Here is a 21783-nt window from a genome sequence, read left to right as displayed (position 1 = left end):
ACCTGTGGTTAAACAGTTGGATTTATTTCGTCTGCAGAAACCATCTCCCTAAGAGGGTTAAGAATGACAGAATTAAAGGTTTGTGTTAGGTGATTTGGAGGGAGGGTTCAAGGAAATGAAATTGTTGTGGATTGGGTGCTGTCAGGAAGTGAGGGCAATTCTATGATTGCACTTCTTAATCTTACCTAAAAGGAGGGAGGAATGAAACATGGCTAAAGCTGTGGCTGGTCAAAAAAAAACATTCATTTTAGCTGAGAGGGGGCTGTTTAATATTTATGGTTTGCACAATGATCTTATCTTTGTGTTTAGAAAGATTCTAAACTTTGTCTTACTTTATGACAGTCACAGTAACCTTGTCTGACATTGGTGTTCTATGAGGTTATGTTCAACCTGAGCTCCATGGCCTAGCTGTTAGGATCCCATCGTCGGGCTGTTTTTCTCAAAAGTGAACAGATGAATAATTACAGGTTGTGATTGGGGGTACTATATAGAGAATAATGGTTGGGGGCTACTCAAGACATGGTGGTTGGGATAGAACTCTGAAGAATCTGTTGCTGAAATCACCTGAGGAGAATGTCAAATGGGAAGAAGTGAGGGCTCAGGATAACCTGACAGCCTTGAGGAGGGCTGACATTTGATGGCCAAATAAGGACAAGGATGAACCTGACAAGGGGATTGAGGAGAGATGGCCAGAGAGGTTTGAGGAGAGATCTCAGAGTGTAGCGTCTTCTCTTTGCTTCCTCTGTGCAAGGTACCATGTCAAGTTTTTATACTTACTGTCTTATGTAAGTTTCACATTCATTCAATAAATACTTTAATGCCTACTCTGGGCTAGGCATTGTTTAGGGGCTGGGGATATAAAAATGAGAAAGACAAAATTCCTACCTATATGGTGCTTACAACCTATTGAGGATGATAGACAATAAGTACATGTGTAATATAATCTTAAGTAATAAGTGCTCTAAAGAAAAAGTGAAGGAAGAGGCTGGAGAGTGACAGGTGGAAGAGAATAAATCAATACTACAATAGGGCCTCTTAGAGGAGATAAGATGTGAATAGAGGCTGAAATTGAATAAAAAAGCAACCATATGAATATTTGAGGGAAGTGCATTCCAAGCATTGGGAACATCACAAAAGCCCTGAGGCAGGAATGAGTTTGAAGTAAAACAGAAGGCCAGTACGGCTAGACTATGGGAGATGAGATCAGGAAGTTCAACAGGGGCCAAGTCATACAGAACCTGGTAGGCTTTGGCAAAGCACTTGAATTTTATTCTGAGGGTTTGAACAGCTGATTTACATTTAAGTTTATTTTTGAGAGAGAGAGAGAGAGAGCGCGTGCACGTGCACGCGCAAGTCAGTCCCGCGAGAGCAGGGAAGGGGCAGAGAGAATCCCAAGCAGCTCCAGGCTTGAACCAGAGATCGTGATCTGAGGTGAAATCAAGAGTCAGATGCTTGGGGCATCTGGGTGGCTTAGTCGGTTGAGTCTGGCTTCAGCTCAGGTCATGATCTCACGGTTTGAGAGTTTGAGCCCCACATCTGGTTCTGTGCTGACAGCTCATAGCCTAGAGCTTACTTCGGATTCTGTGTTTTCCTCGCTTTCTGCCCCTCCCCACTCGCACTCTGTCCTTCTCTGACTCTCAAAAATAAAGAAACATAATAAAAAAAAATTTTTTTTTTAAAGAGTCAGATGCTCAACTGACTCAACAGCCACCTAGGTGCCCCACAACTGATTTACATTTAATTTTTTTTTAACGTTTTATTTTTGAGAGAGAGAGGAGAGAGACTAGGGGAGGGGCAGAGAGACAGGGAGACACAGAATCCAAAGCAGTCTCCAGGCTCTGAGCTGTCAGCACAGAGCCCGAAAATGGGGCTCAAACTCATGAACCATGAGATTATGACCTGAGCTGCAGCCACGCAGGTGCCCCAACTGATTTACATTTTAAAACTACTACTAATGTAGGTGTGAAGATAGACTAGAGAATGAGAATGACAGCAGGGCCACCAGTTAGGGACCACATTGGTGGTCCAGGGAAAAGAGATGGTGGCTTGGTCTGGGGTAAAGGTGGAGAGAGGTGGGCAGATTTGGGATATGTCTTAAAGTCTCAGTTGATGGCAACTCCACCTTCCTACTTACTCAGTCCAGAAACCTTAGAGTCTTTCTTATTTATTTATTTATTTATTTATTTATTTATTGTCACACCTGACATCCAAAATCCAACGCATTACAAAACCTGCTGGCACTTTTTCAAACATATCCAGAAATCAGTCCTTTTTTCCACCTCCAATACCATTGCCCTGCTCTGAGTCACCAACACCCCCTAACATGTCACCCTGCTTCTGCCATTCCTCCCCACCCTGTGACCCTCAGTTTATGAGAATAAACTGTTGAACAATTTATTCTCAGCTCGACCTTCAAAGTCATCCTTTTAATATGTAGGCCAGGTCATGTCACTGCTCTGCTCAAAACCTTGTAATGACTTTCTATTTTAGTCAAGAATAAAAGCAAAAAAAAATTTTTAATTTTTTTAAGCGTATTTATTTTTGAGAGAGAGAGAGACAAAGTGCAAGCAGGGGAGAGGCAGAGAGACAGAGACACAGAACCCAAAGCAGGCTCCAGGCTCTGAGCTGTCAGCACAGAGCCCAACGTGAGGGTGAGGCTCGAATTCACGGACCATGAGATCATGACCCGAGCAGAAGTCCGCCACTTAACCAACTGAGCCACCCAGGCACTCCAAGAAGCCAAATTCTTGACCTGCAAGACCCTTCCCAATCCAGACACTGCTTTACTTCTCTGTTTGCCTCTCCAACAACTTCTTATTCACATTGCTCCAGCCACTCTGGCCTCCTTGCTGTTTGCTCCTCATATATGCCAAGTATACTTCTGCTATAGAACATTGCTCTAGCTATACCTTCTCCCAGCAAGCCTCCTTTCCTGGAAATCCATACAGCCAAAAATCTCACCTTCTTCAAGAATTTGCTTGAATTTCACCTCACTGAGCCTTCATGAACATTCTAGTACTATAACCCCTGCCCTCCTGATACTTTTTACCTTGACCTGTATTTTCTTTTTTCCTTAGCATTATCTCCCCTGCTAGAAATGTAAGCAGAGATCTTTATTTCATTCACTGATCCCAGGAGCCTAAAAGAGAGCCTGGCATATACCATGTGTGTGCTCTCTCTCTCTCTCTCTCTCTCTCTCTGTATATATATATATATATATATATATATATATATATATACAAATATATATTTAAAATTTTTTAATGTTTATTTCTGAAAGATAGAGTGTGGGTGGGGGAGGGGCAGAGAGCAGGAGACACAGAATCCGAGGCAGGCTCCAGGCTCTGAGCTGTCAGCACAGAGCCTGATGTAGGGCTTGAACTCACGAACAGTGAGATCATGACCTGAGCCGAAGTCGGAGGCTTAACCAACTGAGCCACCCGGCACCCCAATAAATATATTTTTTAAAGAAATGAAGTATGATGAGGGGGAATTGAGAAAGAGAATGACTTTTCAAGTTTGGGCCCAAGTAACCAAATGAAAGGTGGTGCGATTTCTTGATGGAAAACCTGGAAGAGAAACAGAGTTGACGAGTAAAAACAAGAGCTCGGTTTAGTATATACTAATTTGAGATATTTATTAGGGATCTCAGAGAGGATATCCAATAAGCAGTTAGATTTGTGAGCCTGGAGCTTAGAGCAGAAGTTGGGGTCAAAATAAGAGACATTTAGGGATATTCATCAGTTATGGATAGTAAAGTCATGAGACATAGGTGATAAGTCTAGATAGAGAAAAATGTCAAAGAATGTGCCCCAAAACATTTAGACTTCAAGGGAAACCATGAGAGGGGCACCTGGGTGGCTCAGCCAGTTGGTTAGGTGTCCAACTTTTGATTTCGGCTCAGGTCATGGTCTCACGATTCACAAGATTGAGCCTGAGTCAGGCTCTGCGTTGACAGCGCAGAGCCTGCTTGAGATTCTCTCTGCTCCTCTGGAGCACGCTCTCATGCACGGTCTCTCTGAAAATAAATAAACATTTAAAAAAAGAAAAAAGAAAAAAAGCCAGGAAAGGAGAGAAGGGGAGCAGCCTCTGAAATGGAAGGGAAACCTGCAGAAAGCAGTGTCCCTGAAAAAAAAGGAAGGTGGGAATGATCATCTGTGTCAAATGCTGCTAGCATAGTATGATAAAGACAGAGAATTGGTCCCCTATCAGTTGACCTTGGGAAGAGTGGACTCAAGCAATGGTAGGGACAAGAGCATGATTATAATGGGTTAAGGAGAGCTGAAAGAGCTATGGGAGCGTCTTGCTCCCACACCTATTAAGTGGTAGGGTTAAGAGAACTCAAATCTTGATTGTGGTGGCAGTTTAATGGGTGTATATATGTAAAAACCTTGATCAAAGTGCAATTTATTGCCTGTCAATTTATTGTATGTGCGTTTATCATACACCAATTATATCCCAGTAAAACTGTGACTTCCCCCCGCCCCCCAAACTGCCCCCAAGCTTTATCACACCGTTATTTCTGTTAGGCTACAATTCCTAGTTTACAACCCTACACTCAACACCCGTCCTCTTCCCAAGTAGATGGACTACGTCTTTCTGCTCCTAACCACTTAAAAAACAAAAACAAAAAGAAGGATGCTTCTGCTCCTTCGTACCAATCCGAAATTACTATGCTCAGTACTTATTCACGAGACGTCGCGGACTCACTGCCGCAGCATTCACACACAGCCATAAATGCTTTATTGACTTTGCTGGGCCAAGCAGACGCCGGCCCCGCCCCATCGCCGCTGGCATGCCCACGAGATGACGCCGCGGAGCGCACGTGCACCGCCCAGGGGCCGGACCGTGGCGCCAAAGTGGAGAGCCCGCCCCATTCGGGACACCACGCTGCCGGAAGCGGAAATACCGCCCGGGGTCGCCAGAGTAGCTGTAACTGCCACCAAGATGCCGAAGGGACCCAAGCAGCAGCCGCCGGAGCCCGAGTGGATTGGGGATGGAGAGAGCACGAGCCCCACAGGTGAGGCTGATAGGCAGGGAACCAGCGAGATAGAAAAGGGAAGAAGAGAGCGCACGTATTTTAGGAGGGGGGGGTCACGGGTTGTGAAACTGACCGGGCCGTGAGGGAGGCTACTGCACATGCGTGTAATGGGGCCGGCCGGAAAGAGTTTACCCAGCACGCCAGTTTGGGGTGGGAGTGAAGGTGTCTGGCTGTCGCGCACGAGTTTCAGTGGGATTTGGCAAGAAACGAGGGAATGCGTATGGTACCGTGGAAGAGATGGGTAGAAAAGAGAAAGTCCTCTTTTCTTCCCTTTTGGACATCTTCCCCACCGCGCTGTATTCCACGTTCCATGGGAATCTGTCAAGCAGTGCGACACCTCACCCACTGCGCGCTCACGCACACATAAAACGTCACACATCCACCCACCCACACCCTCTCAGGAGCAAGAGGATGACTCCCTGGGTTCTTTCATAATACGCATCAGACTCATCTGGAGCAAGAGTGCAGGGTAGCTGCTGGGTGTTGCAGTGAAGGTTAAGGTTTACTTAAAAGCAGCGAATGTTTGGGGGCGCCTGGGTGGCTCAGTCGGTTAAACGGCCGACTTCGGCTCAGGTCATGATCTCACGGTCCGTGGGTTCTCGCCCCGCGTCGGGCTCTGTGCTGAAAGCTCAGAGTCTGGAGCCTGTTTCGGATTCTGTGTCTCCCTCTCTCTGACCCTCCCCCATTCATGCTCTGTCTCTCTCTGTCTCAAAAATAAATGTTAAAAAAAAAAAAAAATTAAAAAAAAAAAAGCAGCGAATGTTTGTTAAACAGCTGCTTTTAATTAAGTAAGCAGCACCTATACTGTGTCTTGGGAAGGGAGAAAAAATATGAAGACATCCTCCCAAATTTGAAGGCACTTCAAGGGGAGATAAAATAATTACAGTAGATACACAGTGACTCATTTTACAAGCGATTTTTGGATGCCTGCTGTATACCTGATACTGTGCAGAGAAACTGAGAATGTAGAGACAAAAGATCAGACTTGCCCCAAAGGGGCACTCAGTTTAGTAGAGGGGACAGCATGAATCCAAAAGTGGTTGACAGAGTGATGAATGCTTGAGAATGCTGTGAGACTAGAGAAGAGAGGAGAAGCATCTACTCAGACAGCTAGGGTAGGAATGTCAGCAAAGCCTCCCAGAAATACGTGGCAGCTGAGTTGATTCTGAAAGAATCAGTATGAGTTAGCAAGGGGAAGAGCATTCCAAGCAGAGGAAGAAATTTGTGCAAAGGTAAAGACGTAGGTGAGCCTGGCCATTCCCCATATTGGGTGACTAATGTAATGGGGTTGGAAAGGTGTGCAGGAGACAAATAATGGAACGCTTTACACGGTATTCCAAAGACTTTAATTCTGAAGACATTAGGACTAATTGAAGTGCATAAGGCATGGTGTGATCAGCTCATCCTGACAACACTGAGCAGTGGAGAATGACTTGTATTGGTCAAGATTGGAGGCAGGGCTACTATGTAAGAGGTGCTGGCAATGATCTAGGTGAGAAGCAGTACCAGGGTAAGCCAAGACAGTGAATATTAAAGAGTTACTAAGGAAATGGCATTGAGCAGGTCTGAGAACAGACTGAATGAAGGGAGAAGAATTAAGGATGACACTCACTTAAGTAACTCAAAGGGTAGTGTACTATTGTTTGAGATCAGAAATGGGCTGTAGGGTTGGGAGTGGGAAGAGATAAGGTCAGCTTTATGAATGTCAAGTTGGGGATTCCTGGGGAACTTCTAAGAGGAGATGGCAGGAAGAGATCTAGGCTAGAAGTAAACACACAAGCAAGTGTTGTTGAAACGTTGAATTCAGAGGAGTCCCCTGAGAGAGTATGCAGATTGAAGCCAAAAGAGGACAGAAGACAGGAACCCAAAAGATCCTCAACAATTAAGGGAAGGTAAGGAAGGAGGTAGAGGAGATGAGACTGAGAAAGGTGAGCAGCCAGAGAAACTGAAGGCAAACCAGGAGCCAACAGGATCCCTGAAATTAAGTCATGACAGGAGGGAAGCAGAGGATGAGGAGGTGGTAGCATGGAATATTGCAGAGAAGTCAGCAAAATCAGGACTAAAAAAATTCTTCTTGGGTTGAGCAACTAAGGGGACAGTGGCAACTTTGGCAAAGGTAGTAGTCATTAGGAGATGATACCCAAATCAGATCAGAGTATGCTCAAAAAGGAATGGGAAATGAGGAAGCAGAGCTAGTGTGAACCTGTGGAGACCACAGTAGAAAGCAGTAATTGGGGGAAGAGATAGTAAGGAAGTGTTCTTAGGCTTTCAAGTTAGTTTAAGTTGTGTGCTGAAGGGGAGGGTCTATTAGGGGAGGAGCGATGCAGGATACCGCATTGCTTTAGCGGTACTTAGCTTTTTCCTCTTCCTTGGTGATCATACCTTGTCGCACTTGAACCTGTGCATAGGATTTTCCTTTCTATGGTTAGGAGGATCAAAGTGAGGTTTAAAGTTCAAAAGAGAATTAAAATTGGAAGGGAGAGATGGTTGCGTTGTGTTAGTCCTTGGGGAGAGATTAATACCTGGGAGGAGTCACTCCTCAGTGTTGTCAAGGTGAGCTGATCATGCCATTCCTTCCTCTGTACTGCAGTGGGTCCTCCCTCCTAATGTCTTTAGGATTAAACTCTCTGGAATAGCATATAAAGCCTTTCATTATTTCTCCTGCACATCTTTCCAATTCATTGACACTATTCACCCAATACGGGGGATCAAATTTTGATGAAATGTGTTCTGGTTGGAAGATACAGATTAAGCAAAGACAGACCTACATATGCCTGAGACTTAATCAGGGGGCAATAACAGGTCAGTGTCCAGAACATAGGTGTGGGTAGGAAAACAGAGATATAGCAGAAAAGATAGAATAGGACCCTTTTAATCTGTAAAGTCTTAAGTTATAGGGATTGTTCTTTGATAACTCCAGTTTTGGGCATATGGGTGGTCAGTAAAACTTTCCTCAATAATTGGTTATTACAGACTATGTGGAATTCTAATTTAAAAGTACTTAGTAAAGCATGTGACTTTTTAATGTTTTGTGTGAGAGAGAGAGGATGCATGTGCATGGGGGCACAGGGGGAGGGGCAGGGGCAGAGAGAATCCCAAGCAGGCTCCACACTTGGTGCCCCACGAGTTCAAGCCCCACATTGGGTGTGGAGCCTAGGAGCCTACTTTTTTTTTTTTTTTTTTTTTTTAATTTTTTTTCCCAACGTTTTTTATTTATTTTTGGGACAGAGAGAGACAGAGCATGAACGGGGGAGGGGCAGAGAGAGAGGGAGACACAGAATCGGAAACAGGCTCCAGGCTCCGAGCCATCAGCCCAGAGCCTGACGCGGGGCTCGGACTCACGGACCGCGAGATCGTGACCTGGCTGAAGTCTGACGCTTAACCGACTGCGCCACCCAGGCGCCCCAAACCTACTTTTTAAAAAAAATGAAAAATAGGGAGACCTGGGTGGCTCAGTCGGTTAAATGTCCAATTCTTGGTTTCAGCTCAGGGCATGATCTTGTGGTTTTGTGAGGTCAAGCCCCATGTCAGTCTCTGCTTACAGCACGTAGCCTGTTTGGGATTCTCTCTGTCCTCTCTCTGCCCCTCCCCCACTCGCACTAAATAAATTTAAAAAAACTTTTTTTAATGAAAAATACTTAATGTAGGTAGCAGAAAGCCACTGATATATATATATTTTAATTTTTATTTATTTTTGAGAGAGAAAGCAGGGGAGGGGCAGAGAGAGAAAGAAAGAAAATCCCAAGCACACTCTGTACTCTCAGGGCAGAGCACGATGCAGGGCTCAAACCCTCAAACCGCGAGATCATGACCTGAACCAAAATCAAAAGTTGGATAGTTAACTGACTGAGCCACCCAGGTGCCCCTGATTTTTTTTTTTTTTTTTTTTTTTTTAAACTAAGATTACAGAAGTGTTTCTGGATAGAATTGGAAAGCAGTGGATGGATAGGATGATTTGAAGGGGAATGTGATAGTGGGTAGGCCTGGACAGGAAGAGAAATCATAAAGCTGCTGGCTGCCTCCCATTCTCATGGGGGCAGGGAGAGAGGGAGTTAGACATAGTCCCCTGCCTTCAGGGAAACAGGGTTGGATAGAGGGGAGGAGCTGGAATTTGTTCAGTCAGTCAGGTTTTATATAAGACTTCCTACTTTGTTCCATGGGAACGCAAGCTAAACAGTCTGTCAGGTTGCTCTCTGGGTTGAAAGACTAATGTACAAACAGTTAAATATAACAGTGTGATTTGTGCTAGAATGTTATTTGAGCAGACCAGGTGGGGCATAGACCCAGATGTTCATTTATTTACCAGACAGCTCCGTTTACACAGTCTGCAGCTTTTCACAAATGACATATGGCAAACCAAATTTATACTATCTTTGTCCTTTTAGAGAGGACCTTCTCTTCCAGTATGTCCTGAGTTAATAAATGGTACCACTATCCCAACTAATTTTGCCCAGCTAAAAACATAGGAGTCTTTGGGGCACCTGGCTGGCTCAGTTGGAGGAGCATGGGACTCTTTGGGTTGTGGGCTTGAGCCCCATGTTGAGTATTGAGATTACTTAAAAATAAAATCTTAAAAAAAAAAAGAAAATGTAGGAGTCCTCTCTGAGTACTGTGTCTTCCCACTTCTGTCTTCACTCTATAAATTCTACTTCTCCCTTCCACTGCCACTCTAGACCAAGGCACAGTTGGGACAGTGCAAATGCCTAAGGAACGATAGAAAGTAGTAAAATAGGATGGAGCCGCTGAGGGCTTTGCAGGGGAGGTCAGGCTGCTTTGGAATTTGTAGATAAGCATTCACAGTGTCTGCTTAACCTTCTAGACAAAGTGGTGAAGAAAGGGAAGAAGGACAAAAAGACCAAAAAGACGGTGAGTAAATGAGGGTTGTGGATGAGAAATGACAGTGGGTGTTTCCAATCAAAATAAGCCCATGTGAAGGAGGCAGGGGGTCCAAGGGAGGAGGAAAGATCTTTTCAAGAAAGGAAGCAAGGTGAGGGTGGACTGGAGGTTCAGTGGGCCTGTGTGTGGCAGAGAAGGACTTGGTTGGTCTCTGAGCCACATTTACCTATCTCTTAACTCCTTTTACAGTTCTTTGAGGAACTGGCAGTAGAAGATAAACAGGCTGGGGAAGAAGAGAAAGTGCTCAAGGAGAAGGAGCAGCCGCAACAGCAACAGCAGGTTCTCAAGTGTCAGGGGGTCCAGCCCACGTTGGTTCAGTCGGTTAGTGGGGAACTCTCTGTGCAGCAGAGAGGGGCCTGGGCTTCGTTGTCTTACTCTCTTTTCCTTTCAGCAGCAAAAAAAGAAACGAGACACCCGAAAAGGCCGGCGGAAGAAGGACGTGGACGATGATGGAGAAGAGAAAGAGCTCATGGAGCGTCTTAAGAAGCTCTCAGTACCAGCCAGTGATGAGGAGGATGAGGGTAAATGACCTGAGGGGAAATGGGTTCCCAGAATCCCTGAGTCATGAATAATAAAGTGCCTCATTTCTTGATTTTGAGTTGGATTAGATTGAGTAACCAGACATTATAATTTTTCCTACTTCATCTTCCCAACTGTCGTGTCATTTCAGTACCTGCCCCAATACCCCGAGGAGGGAAGAAAACCAAGGTAAGCCATCTGTGTGATAAACAAGAGACCCCAGGGCGGCAAACTTGACCATCCCACTGATTTCTCTGGCCCTTTCATTCTCTAGGGTGGTAATGTTTTTGCAGCCCTGATTCAGGATCAAAGTGAGGATGAGGAGGAGGAAGAAAAACATCCTCCCAAGCCTGCCAAGTTGGAAAAGAATCGGTTTAATAAGGTGAAAGTGGCCACTCTACTGGTCACTCCCACCCCATGTAGCACCTTCTGGCCATGGTGTGGTAATTCCCCTGCTTTTTTTCCTGCTTTTATTTTTTTAATTTTTTAACTTTAATTCCTTTTAAGATTTTAAGTAATCTCTATACCCAGTGTGGGCTCGAACTCACAATCCTGAGATCAAGAGTCACATGTGTCACTGATTGAGCAAGCCACACTCCCCATTTCCTGCTTTTAAACTAGTTCTTTTAGGGGTGCCTGGGTGGCTCGGTCAGTTGAGAGTCCAACTTTGGCTCAGGTCATGATCTCATGGTTTGTGGGTTCGAGTCCCGTGTCGGGTTCTGTGCTAACAGCTCGGAGCCTGGAGCCTGCTCCATATTCTCTGTTTGTCTGTCTGTCTGTCTGTCTGTCTCTCTCTCTCCCTCTCTCTGCCCTTCCCTTGCTCACACTCTCTTTCTCAAAAATAAACATTAAAAAATTAAAAAAAAAAAACAAAAAACTAGTTCTTTTAGGTCTCACACTATCAAAATCATCTTTTTTTTTTTTTTTTTTTTTAACGTTTATTTGAGAAAGAATGTATGTGAGCAGGGGAGGGGCAGAGAAAGGGGGACAGAGGATCTAAAGCAAGCTCTGCACTGACAGCAGAGAGCCTGATGTGGGGCTTCAATTCACAAACTTCGAGCTCATGACCCAAGCCGAAGCTGGACGTTTAACTGACTGAGCCACCCCAGGCACCCCAGATTAGACTCAAAATCTAAAGCAAAGGGCCTCAAGTTTTTGCTTTTCCACTCGGACCCCTTTTGCAAGGTTACTTGGGATTCTTCTGTGTATATGTTTCAAATTAGCCTGTTCACACCTTGGCATTCAGTTTTATGCCTGTGTTGAAGTATTTGTGGTTTTGTTTGTTTTTTAAGTAATCTTCACATCCAACTTGGGGCTCAGACTTAACCCCAAGATCAAGACTTGCATGCTGTACTGACTGAGCCAGCCAGGTTCCCCGCCCCCCCACCCTTTTAAGCACTACCCCAACATAGAGTTTGATTGAACCCATGACCCCAACATCAAGAGTCGTGTACTCCACCAGCTGAACCAGACACGCACCCCAAAGCCTTTCTTTTTTCTTTATGTTGTGTCTTCCCTTTTCCTTAGAATGCTCTCTCTAAGCTCAAGTCCATTTTTTCCTCTCAAGATGTGCCCTCTCGAGGAAGCCCTCCAGTGCTAGTGCCACCCCACCCATGTTCGTTTTCCTGACTCGTGTTCCCTTAGCTTTGCTGACATCATCTAGCTATTTTTTCACTGTTTCACCTCAAGGTAGAAACTAGGGTTTTCCTAGGTCTCATTTGTTTTCTGAGGAGCACTCAGTATAGTTAGCTCCTAGTTCTAGACTCCCTAGAAATGCTTGATAAATAAGTTAACAAATTAATTTTCTGTGTGTGTGTGTGTTCTCCAGGCTGTATCTGAGGAACAACAGCCTGGGCTGAAGGGCAGAAAGGGAAAGGAAGAGAAGTCAAAGGGGAAGACCAAGGTGAGGGAGTATTGGCAGGAGGAGGTGCTGGGTCTCAGGAATTAGAACATTTCATCAGCTCTGTTGTTTTTTCCCTGTTAGCCTCAAAATAAATTTGCTGCTCTGGACAATGAAGAGGAGGAGGATGAAGAAGAAGAAATAACAAAAGAAAAGGAGCCACCCAGACAAGGGAGGGAGAAGACCATGAAGGCAGAGCAGGTGTGTATTTTGGTGTTGGGGGAAGGAAGATTGGCTGAGGGACTGGCCTTCTGTGGCTCTTGGTTGGGGGAGGGGAGCAGGATCTGGGGGTGGCATTACTACCCAGAGCAGGAATTAGCAGGCTTTTGTAAAGGGCCACATAGTAAATATTTTTGGTTTTGTGGACCACATACAATCTCTGATGCATATTCCTGTTTTTTAAAAAAATTCTTTGAAAATGTAAAACCATTCTTAGCGCTTGGGCTGTATAAAAATAGGCATCAGGTGAGATTTGGCCCATAAACCATTTAGCTCTTGATTCAGAGAGGAAGGGACCCTGGTGGTAGCCTCAGATGATCTGGGTTCTGGCTCTGCCACTCACCACCTGTGTGACCTTTCCACCTTCTCAGGGCACGGTTATCTGTATGATCTAGTGATCTCTGCAGTCTTTCCACCTCTAGAACGTTCTAATTCTGGATTCTGTTAGATTTCTTAGTGCTGTATGTTAGGGTTTCTGGACGTTTTCTTTGCATGTTAACATGTAAGCTACAGAAACTCATTTGATACATGAGTAAAAGCTGTTTCATTTATTTCCTCCTCAGTGGTATGGGCAGTTTTGTTTGTAGGTGGGTAGAACTGTTATACTTTGTACATACACATTCATACTATTTGTCTTCTGTCATTCCTGACACAGAAGTGGGTGAAGGACCCCAGGGAGCCCAGGAGTGTGTGTGAGAGAGTGAGAGGACCCACCAAGAAATTTCAGGACTCTGGGAAAGGAACGAGCTAACTGTGGGGCTGGGTGAATGACATGAAATCTGAGTTCTAGAAGGGGTCTCTTGTTTTTCATCATCTCGTTCTCACAGGGTTCAGAGGAAGAAGGAGAAGAGGAGGAAGAAGAAGGGGAGTCTAAGGCTGATGATCCTTATGTGCACCTTAGCAAAAAGGAGAAGAAAAAGCTAAAGAAACAAGTAAGATCTCGGTCAGAATTAGGAGCGTTTGACTTTTTTTTTTTTTTTTTTTTTTAACATTTATTTATTTTTGAGACAGAGAGAGAGCATGAACAGGGGAGGGTCAGAGAAAGAGGGAGACACAGAATCTGAAACAGGCTCCAGGCTCTGAGCTGTCAGCACAGAGCCTGACGTGGGGCTCGAACCCACAGACTGAGATCATGACCTGAGCCTAAGTCGGACACTCAACTGACTGAGCCACCCAGGCGCCCCGCGTTTGACTTTTTTAATATTTCAGTTGGACTCCTGGCTGGCTCAGTAGGTGGAGCATGCAACTCTTGATCGAGTTCCAGCCCCACATTGGGTGTACAGATTTCATAAAATCTTCAAAAAAAATTTTTTTTTTAAACTAGGGGACATCTGAATTGGGGCAAAAGGGAGCTTTTGAGGTTACTGCAAGAACAACAGTTGGAATAAAGAAACAGATGTATTTTGTGGACCTTTTTTTTGGTGTCTGATGACGTGTGGCTGTGTTGTGATGGGTAACTGGCAGACAGTGGCCTCATGTGGGCTTTCCTTCTTTCTCAGATGGAGTATGAGCGCCAGGTGGCTTCATTAAAAGCAGCCAATGCTGCTGAAAATGATTTCTCTGTGTCCCAAGCAGAGGTGTCCTCCCGCCAAGCCATGTTAGAAAATGCATCTGACATTAAGGTAAGGTCTGAGAGGCTCCCTCCCAACCAGTTTACTCAAGGAAGTGCCACCTTTCCGAGTGGCCATGGCAGCCGAGGAAGCCAGGTATGAGTGGTATATTGGAAGAAAGCTTGGAGGTGTTTTCCATACCTTGACTTCTGCCAGCTTCAGTGAGAAGATAGGAAAACCAACACAACTAGAGGGGTCCACCCTTGGGGGGCAGGAAGGGTGGGATTGGCTGGACTCATTTAGAATTTGGGAGACTCTCCTTCAAAGCTGTGGACAGGAAGTGGACCAGCATGGTGAAGAGGGTCATGCTGGAGCTATCTGTTTTGTCAGAGGCTTCCCAGCAGGGAGAAAGTTGTCTGAAAGAGGAGGGTTCTCATGTGCTTTTCTTTCTTCTGCCACTGCTTCCCTGACAACTGCAGCTGGAGAAGTTCAGCATCTCGGCCCACGGCAAGGAGTTATTTGTCAACGCAGACTTGTACATTGTAGCTGGCCGCCGCTATGGGCTAGTGGGACCCAACGGGTGAGGAGAAGGGCTGGAGCTATAAAAGGGGAGGGGCTGGAAAAAAAAAGGTTTTTCAGGGATGGCCTGGTCTTAATAGTTCTCGTTCCCCAGCAAGGGCAAGACTACTCTCCTCAAGCACATTGCCAACCGGGCCTTGAGCATACCTCCCAACATTGACGTGCTGCTGTGTGAGCAGGGTGAGGCCAGTGGTGGGATGGGCCTGAGGGGTGGGCAGTTGGGGTAGAAGAGTCAACCAAGAACAGAAGAAATTGTGGTTATGGAGTGGGAAAGGTTCTAAGGTAAGATTGGGGACTGGGAGATGGATGCTAAGTAAAGACTTGAGAAAATTTCTTTGGAATAAGTACAAAGAATTGGGCAAGGTCAGACAAACCTGAAATTTAGCTGAAGAAAAGAAGGAATGGGAGACTTGGCCCTCAGGGCAACTGGCCTTTTCTCCCCTGACCCCCCAGAGGTGGTAGCAGATGAGACACCAGCTGTGCAGGCTGTTCTTCGGGCCGACACCAAGCGATTGAAACTGTTGGAAGAGGAGCGACGGCTCCAGGGGCAGCTGGAGCAGGGAGATGATGCAGCTGCTGAGAGGCTAGAGAAGGTAGAGGAGATGGCGCAGGGGACATGGGCTAAGAGTTGGGGGTTCCTGGAACCTTTGGACATGTGTCCTCTTCTCCCTCCTCCAGGTATATGAGGAATTGCGGGCGACTGGGGCGGCAGCTGCAGAGGCCAAAGCCCGGCGGATCCTAGCTGGTCTGGGCTTTGACCCTGAAATGCAGAATCGGCCCACACAGAAGTTCTCTGGGGGCTGGCGCATGCGTGTCTCCCTGGCCAGGTGGGCCACCCACCTCCCTGCCTTTCCCCTTTGCAGCATCAATCCACGCATGGGTGGGGGTGGCGGGGGGCGGGGCTTTCTCTTCTTCCTGTTCTTCTAAGGCCAGTAGGGAGTTTCAAGTCTTCCTGCTCCTTCCTGTATTGTCTGCATTGCCAGACTCAAGATCTTTCGTCCCTACCTGGGGGCATAATCTTTTCAACATCTCCTGCTCTCTGAGGAGAGATATGGAAGGAGTGTTCATGGTCTCACCTGCCAGAGGCTTCTGTGGAGTTCTCTGAGCAAGAATCTTCCTACCCCTGACCCTACATTCTGCTGCCTCACCTTCTAGGGCATTGTTCATGGAGCCCACGCTGCTGATGTTGGATGAACCTACCAACCACCTGGACCTCAATGCTGTCATCTGGCTCAATAAGTGCGTCACCTTTGACTGCAGTCTTTGCGTCATTGGTTGTCATTCTGTCCTTGTCTCCTCTAGCTGTTTACACTCTGTCCTTGACAGCACTCTATCCAGCCCCTTTCTCTTTTCCTCCCTGTTTTGTCAGTCTGTTTCCCTGACTTAACCCTAAACTGACCATTGTGACCTGTCCACACTCTTCTAAAACCCAGCTACCTCCAGGGCTGGCGGAAGACATTGCTCATCGTTTCCCATGACCAGGGCTTTCTGGATGATGTCTGCACCGATATTATTCATCTCGATGCCCAGCGGCTCCATTACTATCGGGGCAATTACAGTAAGGATCATTTGTTGGGGGGAGGAAAGAGACGAGGCCTTGGAGGGAAGACCCATAGGGATGCAATGATTAGCTAAATCTTAAAAGAGTCTAGACAGTGATGCCCAACTCTGTCCTCACCAGTTCTGGTTGTCCCTCTGCTGGGGAGGAAGACAACCGTTGTTGCCCATCCTCCTTTTCTGCCTCAGTGACCTTCAAGAAGATGTATCAGCAGAAGCAGAAAGAACTGCTGAAGCAGTATGAGAAGCAGGAGAAGAAGCTGAAGGAGCTAAAGGCAGGTGGCAAGTCCACCAAGCAGGCAGTAAGCACCTGGGGGGTTTTTCTCTCAATATGGAGAAAGAGGGAACTCTGTGACACTGCTCTCCATTTCAAGGACTGCTGTGAAGGGTGTGAATTTCTCCTTTTCCCCTTCCTCTCCAGGAAAAGCAGACAAAGGAAGCCCTGACTCGAAAGCAGCAGAAATGCCGGCGGAAAAACCAAGATGAGGAATCGCAAGAGGCCCCTGAGCTCCTGAAGCGCCCCAAGGAGTACACTGTGCGCTTTACTTTCCCTAATCCCCCACCGCTCAGCCCTCCTGTGCTGGGTCTGCATGGTGAGCAGCTGCAGACCCCACCAACGCAGGGCGGAAGTGTGTGCACCCCACGTCTTCCACCCAGCGTGGGATCCATTCCTTTTCTCCAAGGCCAGGAAAGGACTTTAGGACACCTTCAGAGTGATTCTGAAAAGAAAGTATATCACTTCTTTTCCTGATTCTCAGGTGTGACGTTTGGCTATGAGGGGCAGAAACCACTCTTTAAGAACCTGGATTTTGGCATTGACATGGATTCAAGGAGTGAGTTGGTGTCAAGTGGTTTGGGGACGTGAAGCAGGGCTACAGGGACAGTTTCTGAGGACCTCTTTGACCACCTGTCTTCCTCCTTGCAGTCTGCATCGTGGGCCCTAACGGTGTGGGGAAGAGCACCCTGCTTCTGTTGTTGACGGGCAAGCTGACACCAGTAAGTCCTGGTGCCAGGACCAGAGAGCATGACGAGTGTGAAAAGGCAGCTGTTCACCAAATGCTAGAATCAAGGAGCCCCCTCTGTGCTGGAGATTTAAATACAGAATTCATCGTAGATGTTTCCTTTTCCTCAGAGGTGCTAGAGAGGAGAACACTGTAGATCAGGGGAGAGAGCCAGGAGAAGGGTTGGACTAGGGGCACCTGGGTGACTCATCTGGTTAAGCCTCTGACTCTTGATCTCCACTCAGGTTATAATCTCACGGTTCCTGGGATCGAGCCCCATGTTGGGCTCTGTACTGACAGCAGGGAACCTGCTTGGGATTCTGTCTCCCTCTCTGCCCTCTCCCTCTCTCTCAAAAATAAAAAACTTAAGAAAAAAAGAAATTGCAGGAGTCAGAAAAGTCTGGAGATAACCAGTATTAATTTAGATGGATTACTTTCTCTTTTTCTTCTCTGCAAATGTGCATATAATTTTTTTTTAACAAAAGTGGGTTCTCAGATGAATTGTTTCATAGCCAGTTCTCAGATAATACACATCAAGTATTTTTCCATGCCAATAATTACCTGTGTACATTTGTTTCTTGTGGATTTATAGTTTATTTGATCACAGTCGTTTAGATTTTTTTCTGGTTTTTCACTGAAGGTCAATCCTATAGTAAACTTTTTTTTTTTTTTTTGAGAGGGTGCAAGTGAGCAAGGGGCAGAGAGAGTGAAAGAGAAAGAGAATCCCATGGGCAGAGAGAGGGAGAGAGAGAGAAGGTGGGGCTCATCCAAAGGGGGGCTTGAGCTCACCTGATGCGGGACTCAAACTCATGTATCGTGACATCATGACCTGAGCCGAAGTCAGGTGTTTAACCAACTGAGCAACCCAAGTGCTCCAGTAAATATTATTGTACATGTTCATGACTGTAGTTTTTTTTTTTAGGATAAACTTTCTAGAATTGTTTTTAGGATTTACAACATACTGCTATACAGTGCTTTTGATTGGTTGTAACCATCTTTACTCCCTCCAGGAAAATGTTGAGAAGGGCCCATTTCTTCATACACCTCAAGGTGTTTTTTCTTAGATCCTCTCACAGTCTCTTAACTCCCATGTGAGGCAGAACCCTGAAAAAGTTGCCATTGGTGGATCTTGCTGGGTGGGAAGGGGGTGTGTGTTGGTTGTGGTCAGCCCTCTCTTGGTTCTGAATCTGTGCTTTTTGTGTCCCCTCCTTTATTGTCATCTCACTCCCCTTTGCCCCGTACTCTTGTCATTTCCTGGATGTGCCTTTGTCACATTAGGGAGGACATCTGGGTTCCCCTTCTTGCATGGACTGATTCCCAGCCCAATTCTGATATTTGTCTCCCCTTAAGAAAAGTGAGGATGTGGAGGGGCAGCATCTTCCTCTCCATTCCCTTATCTTCCCACTTGCTTTTTCCTTGCAGACTCGTGGAGAAATGAGAAAGAACCACCGGTTGGTAAGTTGGCTTTGGGAATTAGGGAGGAAGAGCCTGATAGAGGAAGTATGATTTTTACAGACTGCCTTCCTCTCTTGGGCAGAAAATTGGCTTCTTCAACCAGCAGTATGCAGAACAGCTGCGCATGGAGGAGACACCCACTGAATATCTGCAGCGGGGCTTCAACCTGCCCTACCAGGATGCCCGGAAGTGCCTAGGCCGCTTTGGCCTTGAGAGTCATGCCCACACCATCCAGATCTGCAAACTCTCTGGTACCACTGTAGGGGGCTAGGGAAGGTGTCCTCCTCAATTTTCACACCTCCAGACTATACCTAGAGTCAGAAAAGAACAGCTAGGACTTGGGGAATCTCTGCACACACACATCTTCAGAGTTTATCTTCAGAAACGTAAGGCAGTGAAGTGTGATGGCCCTCTTTTTCCTTTGCTACAGGTGGGCAAAAAGCCCGAGTTGTGTTTGCTGAGCTGGCTTGTCGGGAACCCGATGTCCTCATCTTGGTGAGTGAGCTGGACTATGGGAGGGGGTAAAGGTGACAGTAATGAAAAGAATTGTAACACTTGGTCATGGAATGTCTCTTCCATAGGATGAACCCACCAATAACTTGGACATTGAGTCTATTGATGCTCTTGGGGAAGCCATCAATGAATACAAGGGTGGTAAGTCAGCTCAGGGTGCACCCTCCTCCTTTCCTGGTTCTCATTTGTCTCATTTGTTCTTCACGTTCTCATTTGTCTTTGCCTTCTTCGTCCCTACTCTCCCTTCTCACATCTTTTTTCAAAGCTGTGATCGTCGTCAGCCATGATGCCCGACTCATCACCGAAACCAACTGCCAGCTGTGGGTGGTGGAGGAGCAGAGTGTAAGCCAGATCGATGGTGACTTTGAGGACTACAAGCGGGAGGTGTTGGAGGCTCTGGGTGAAGTCATGGTCAACAGACCCCGAGAGTGAGTTTTCCTTCCTGGAAGTCTCCTGAAAGACAAGCTTGTGTGGCCTAGAAGTCCCCTGTTGTCTCCCTTTCTCTGCTTGGAAGCCTGCCTCTGGTCTGCAGCTGACCCAGCAACTACTCAGGCACAGGAAGGCAGAGCATGGTCTTGATGTGACCAGGTTACCACTTTGGTTCCTTTTCTCTGAAAAACTAGCCTGTTACAGTTTTCTTCAGATAACTGAGCTGGCCTTATCCTTGACATTCCTCCATATACACAGAGATGACTTTCATCGTTGTGGGCTCCATCTAGCCTAACTTATGTGGCCAGTTGTCTAGAGACTTTCATCACCAAGAACCCTGCCTGTGGTCCACCAGAAAGCTTCAGGCCTATCTGGTCCCCTGGTCTTTGAGTGGTGCTGTTCTTTTCTGGTGGATTTAATGCTGACTTACTGATACAAACAGTTACTGCAGCTCAGTGCTGGAGGCAAGTTGTGAGGCCTAGGCTGTTACCCAGCCCAGAGCTTGGTGCCTGCAGTCTTTTTGTAGTTGGGGACTTGGGGGCAAGAAAATTGCCCCTCAACTTGAATCTCCCTTTACAAGGGGAGGAAATAAAGGAAAGTTGTTGTTGCCATCCTGTCGCTGTTTGGAGATTCATGGGCATTGGGACTATTTTTAGTTTTGATTCACTTTATTGCTAGCAGCATTCAGTATCCATGCTTCCCCACTAATACAGATGGATCTAATTTGTAGTCTTATGCATTTTAGATGGTGCTTGCTGTTTGAGGATTCTCCAACCCTTCAGATAGGAATAGAAAGGGGTTCATCCCTTCCATCTGGGACTCTTGGGCCTCCCATTGTCCAAGCTTTGCTCTGTGGTCAGGGCCCCACAGTACTGATACTCTGAAAAGTTCTTAAGTAACTGACATCTCATACAGCACTGTGGAGTGTACAAAAAGGAAAAGACAAGGTCTGCCTGCATCAATAGTTTAGCTACAGAAGACTTTAGAAAATGAGACATGAGTGTAAAGGTGATTTGGTTAATTGCCAAATGTGTGTCCTCTAGATTCTATAAGTTGCCATGTGCTCATAAAAGGGAAAGATGATCCAGAACTTGATTATTTGATAGACAGGATCACTTCAGGGTGGGCCTCTTGAAAAATAAAAAGAATTTGAATAATGAGAAAATAGGGAGTCATTTTTGGAATGTAGGAAAAGAGAGATCTCAGGCCTGGAAAGAAGAAAAAACTATTTGGGAGTTAATGAGAAAGCGTAGCTGGTGTGGCCATTTTTCTTACTATTATATTGGAGAGGTAGATTTGGAAAGTAACCAGTGGCAGGTGGTTGGTGACTTTAGGTGGTGATGGGTGAGGTCGACTATAGAATGGAATGGAATGGAATGGAATCCATAACTTGTTGTGGGTGAGGTAACTAAATGCTGAACTAGGGTAGGGGAGGCATGGGAAGGAAAGGATGGGAGAGATGTGTGGGAGTTGGGGAGAAAGAAGAGAATGATCTGATGTATCCAGTTCCAGAGGGAATATGAGGAGCTGTTTGGTTAAGTCTGACAGCTTGGATATCTATTTTGGGGAGACTATTTTTTGACCAAGTGAATAAGTAATAGCCTGAGGTACAGATTTTGTAGTTTTGGTGTGGAAATAGTGTTGTTAGGGAACATCTCAAATTAGAAAGGAACTACTCCTCTTATGGAATTTGAGGGGAAAAAATCAGGGTCTTAAACCAAGCACCTGAGTAAGATGTTTTATGTAAAGTAATTTCCACAATTATGTGAAGTAATGGGAGCCAGGTTTCAAGTCTACTTACTAACAGTATGATGTTGGACAGGCTACTTAGCCTCTTGTACTGGTTTTCTCATCTGTAAAAAGATTGAAAGTGTGTACCTAGGGACACCTGGGTGGCTCAGTCTTAACTGACTGACTCTTGATTTTGGCTCAGGTCACCATCTCATGGTTTGTGAGATGGAGCCCCGCATCAGGCTCTGTGCTGACAGTACGGAACCTGCTTGGGTTCCTCTCTCTCCCTCTCTCACTATGCCCCTCCCCTGCTTGTGCACTCTCAAAATAAATGAATAAACCAAAAAAAAAAAAAGTACCTTGTAGGATTATTAAGGGATTAGGCAATTATTT

The 21783-nt window shown here is 45.9% G+C and overlaps 1 protein-coding gene across 2 annotated transcripts; it reads left to right on the top strand.

Annotated features, from left to right (window-relative positions):
- Positions 1–4832: 4832 nt before the first annotated feature.
- On the top strand, positions 4833–20270 carry ABCF1 (ATP binding cassette subfamily F member 1). Of its 2 annotated transcripts, none has more exons than XM_049653685.1 (25): positions 4833–5020; positions 9861–9907; positions 10127–10216; positions 10332–10458; positions 10608–10645; positions 10731–10838; positions 12285–12359; positions 12441–12557; positions 13403–13507; positions 14075–14197; positions 14605–14705; positions 14799–14884; positions 15158–15297; positions 15383–15531; positions 15860–15943; positions 16138–16262; positions 16451–16563; positions 16683–16854; positions 17020–17094; positions 17187–17257; positions 18685–18717; positions 18800–18968; positions 19148–19212; positions 19299–19371; positions 19496–20270. In XM_049653685.1, the coding sequence occupies exons 1-25, from the start codon at positions 4948–4950 to the stop codon at positions 19660–19662; spliced, it is 2526 nt and encodes an 841-aa protein (XP_049509642.1). In that variant the 5' UTR covers positions 4833–4947; the 3' UTR covers positions 19663–20270. The 2 variants fall into 2 exon arrangements, with proteins under 2 accessions (XP_049509642.1, XP_049509641.1); XM_049653684.1 differs by having other exon boundaries at positions 4836–5020; positions 10329–10458.
- Positions 20271–21783: the final 1513 nt, after the last annotated feature.

Source organism: Panthera uncia (assembly GCF_023721935.1).
Source record: "Panthera uncia isolate 11264 chromosome B2 unlocalized genomic scaffold, Puncia_PCG_1.0 HiC_scaffold_24, whole genome shotgun sequence".
Lineage (NCBI taxonomy): Eukaryota > Metazoa > Chordata > Mammalia > Carnivora > Felidae > Panthera > Panthera uncia.
The sequence above is the reverse complement of the archived record's forward strand: the minus strand, read 5'-3'. Positions and strand labels throughout refer to the sequence as shown.

Bases quoted from the DNA above. Each gene is read 5' to 3' on its own strand.
- ABCF1 (XM_049653684.1), top strand. From the start codon at position 4,948: ATGCCGAAGGGACCCAAGCAGCAGCCGCCGGAGCCCGAGTGGATTGGG. The intron at 10,217-10,328 runs GTTCTCAAGTGT...TTTTCCTTTCAG, and splicing joins AGCCGCAACAGCAACAGCAG to CAGCAAAAAAAGAAACGAGA. The intron at 13,508-14,074 runs GTAAGATCTCGG...CTTCTTTCTCAG, and splicing joins AGAAAAAGCTAAAGAAACAA to ATGGAGTATGAGCGCCAGGT.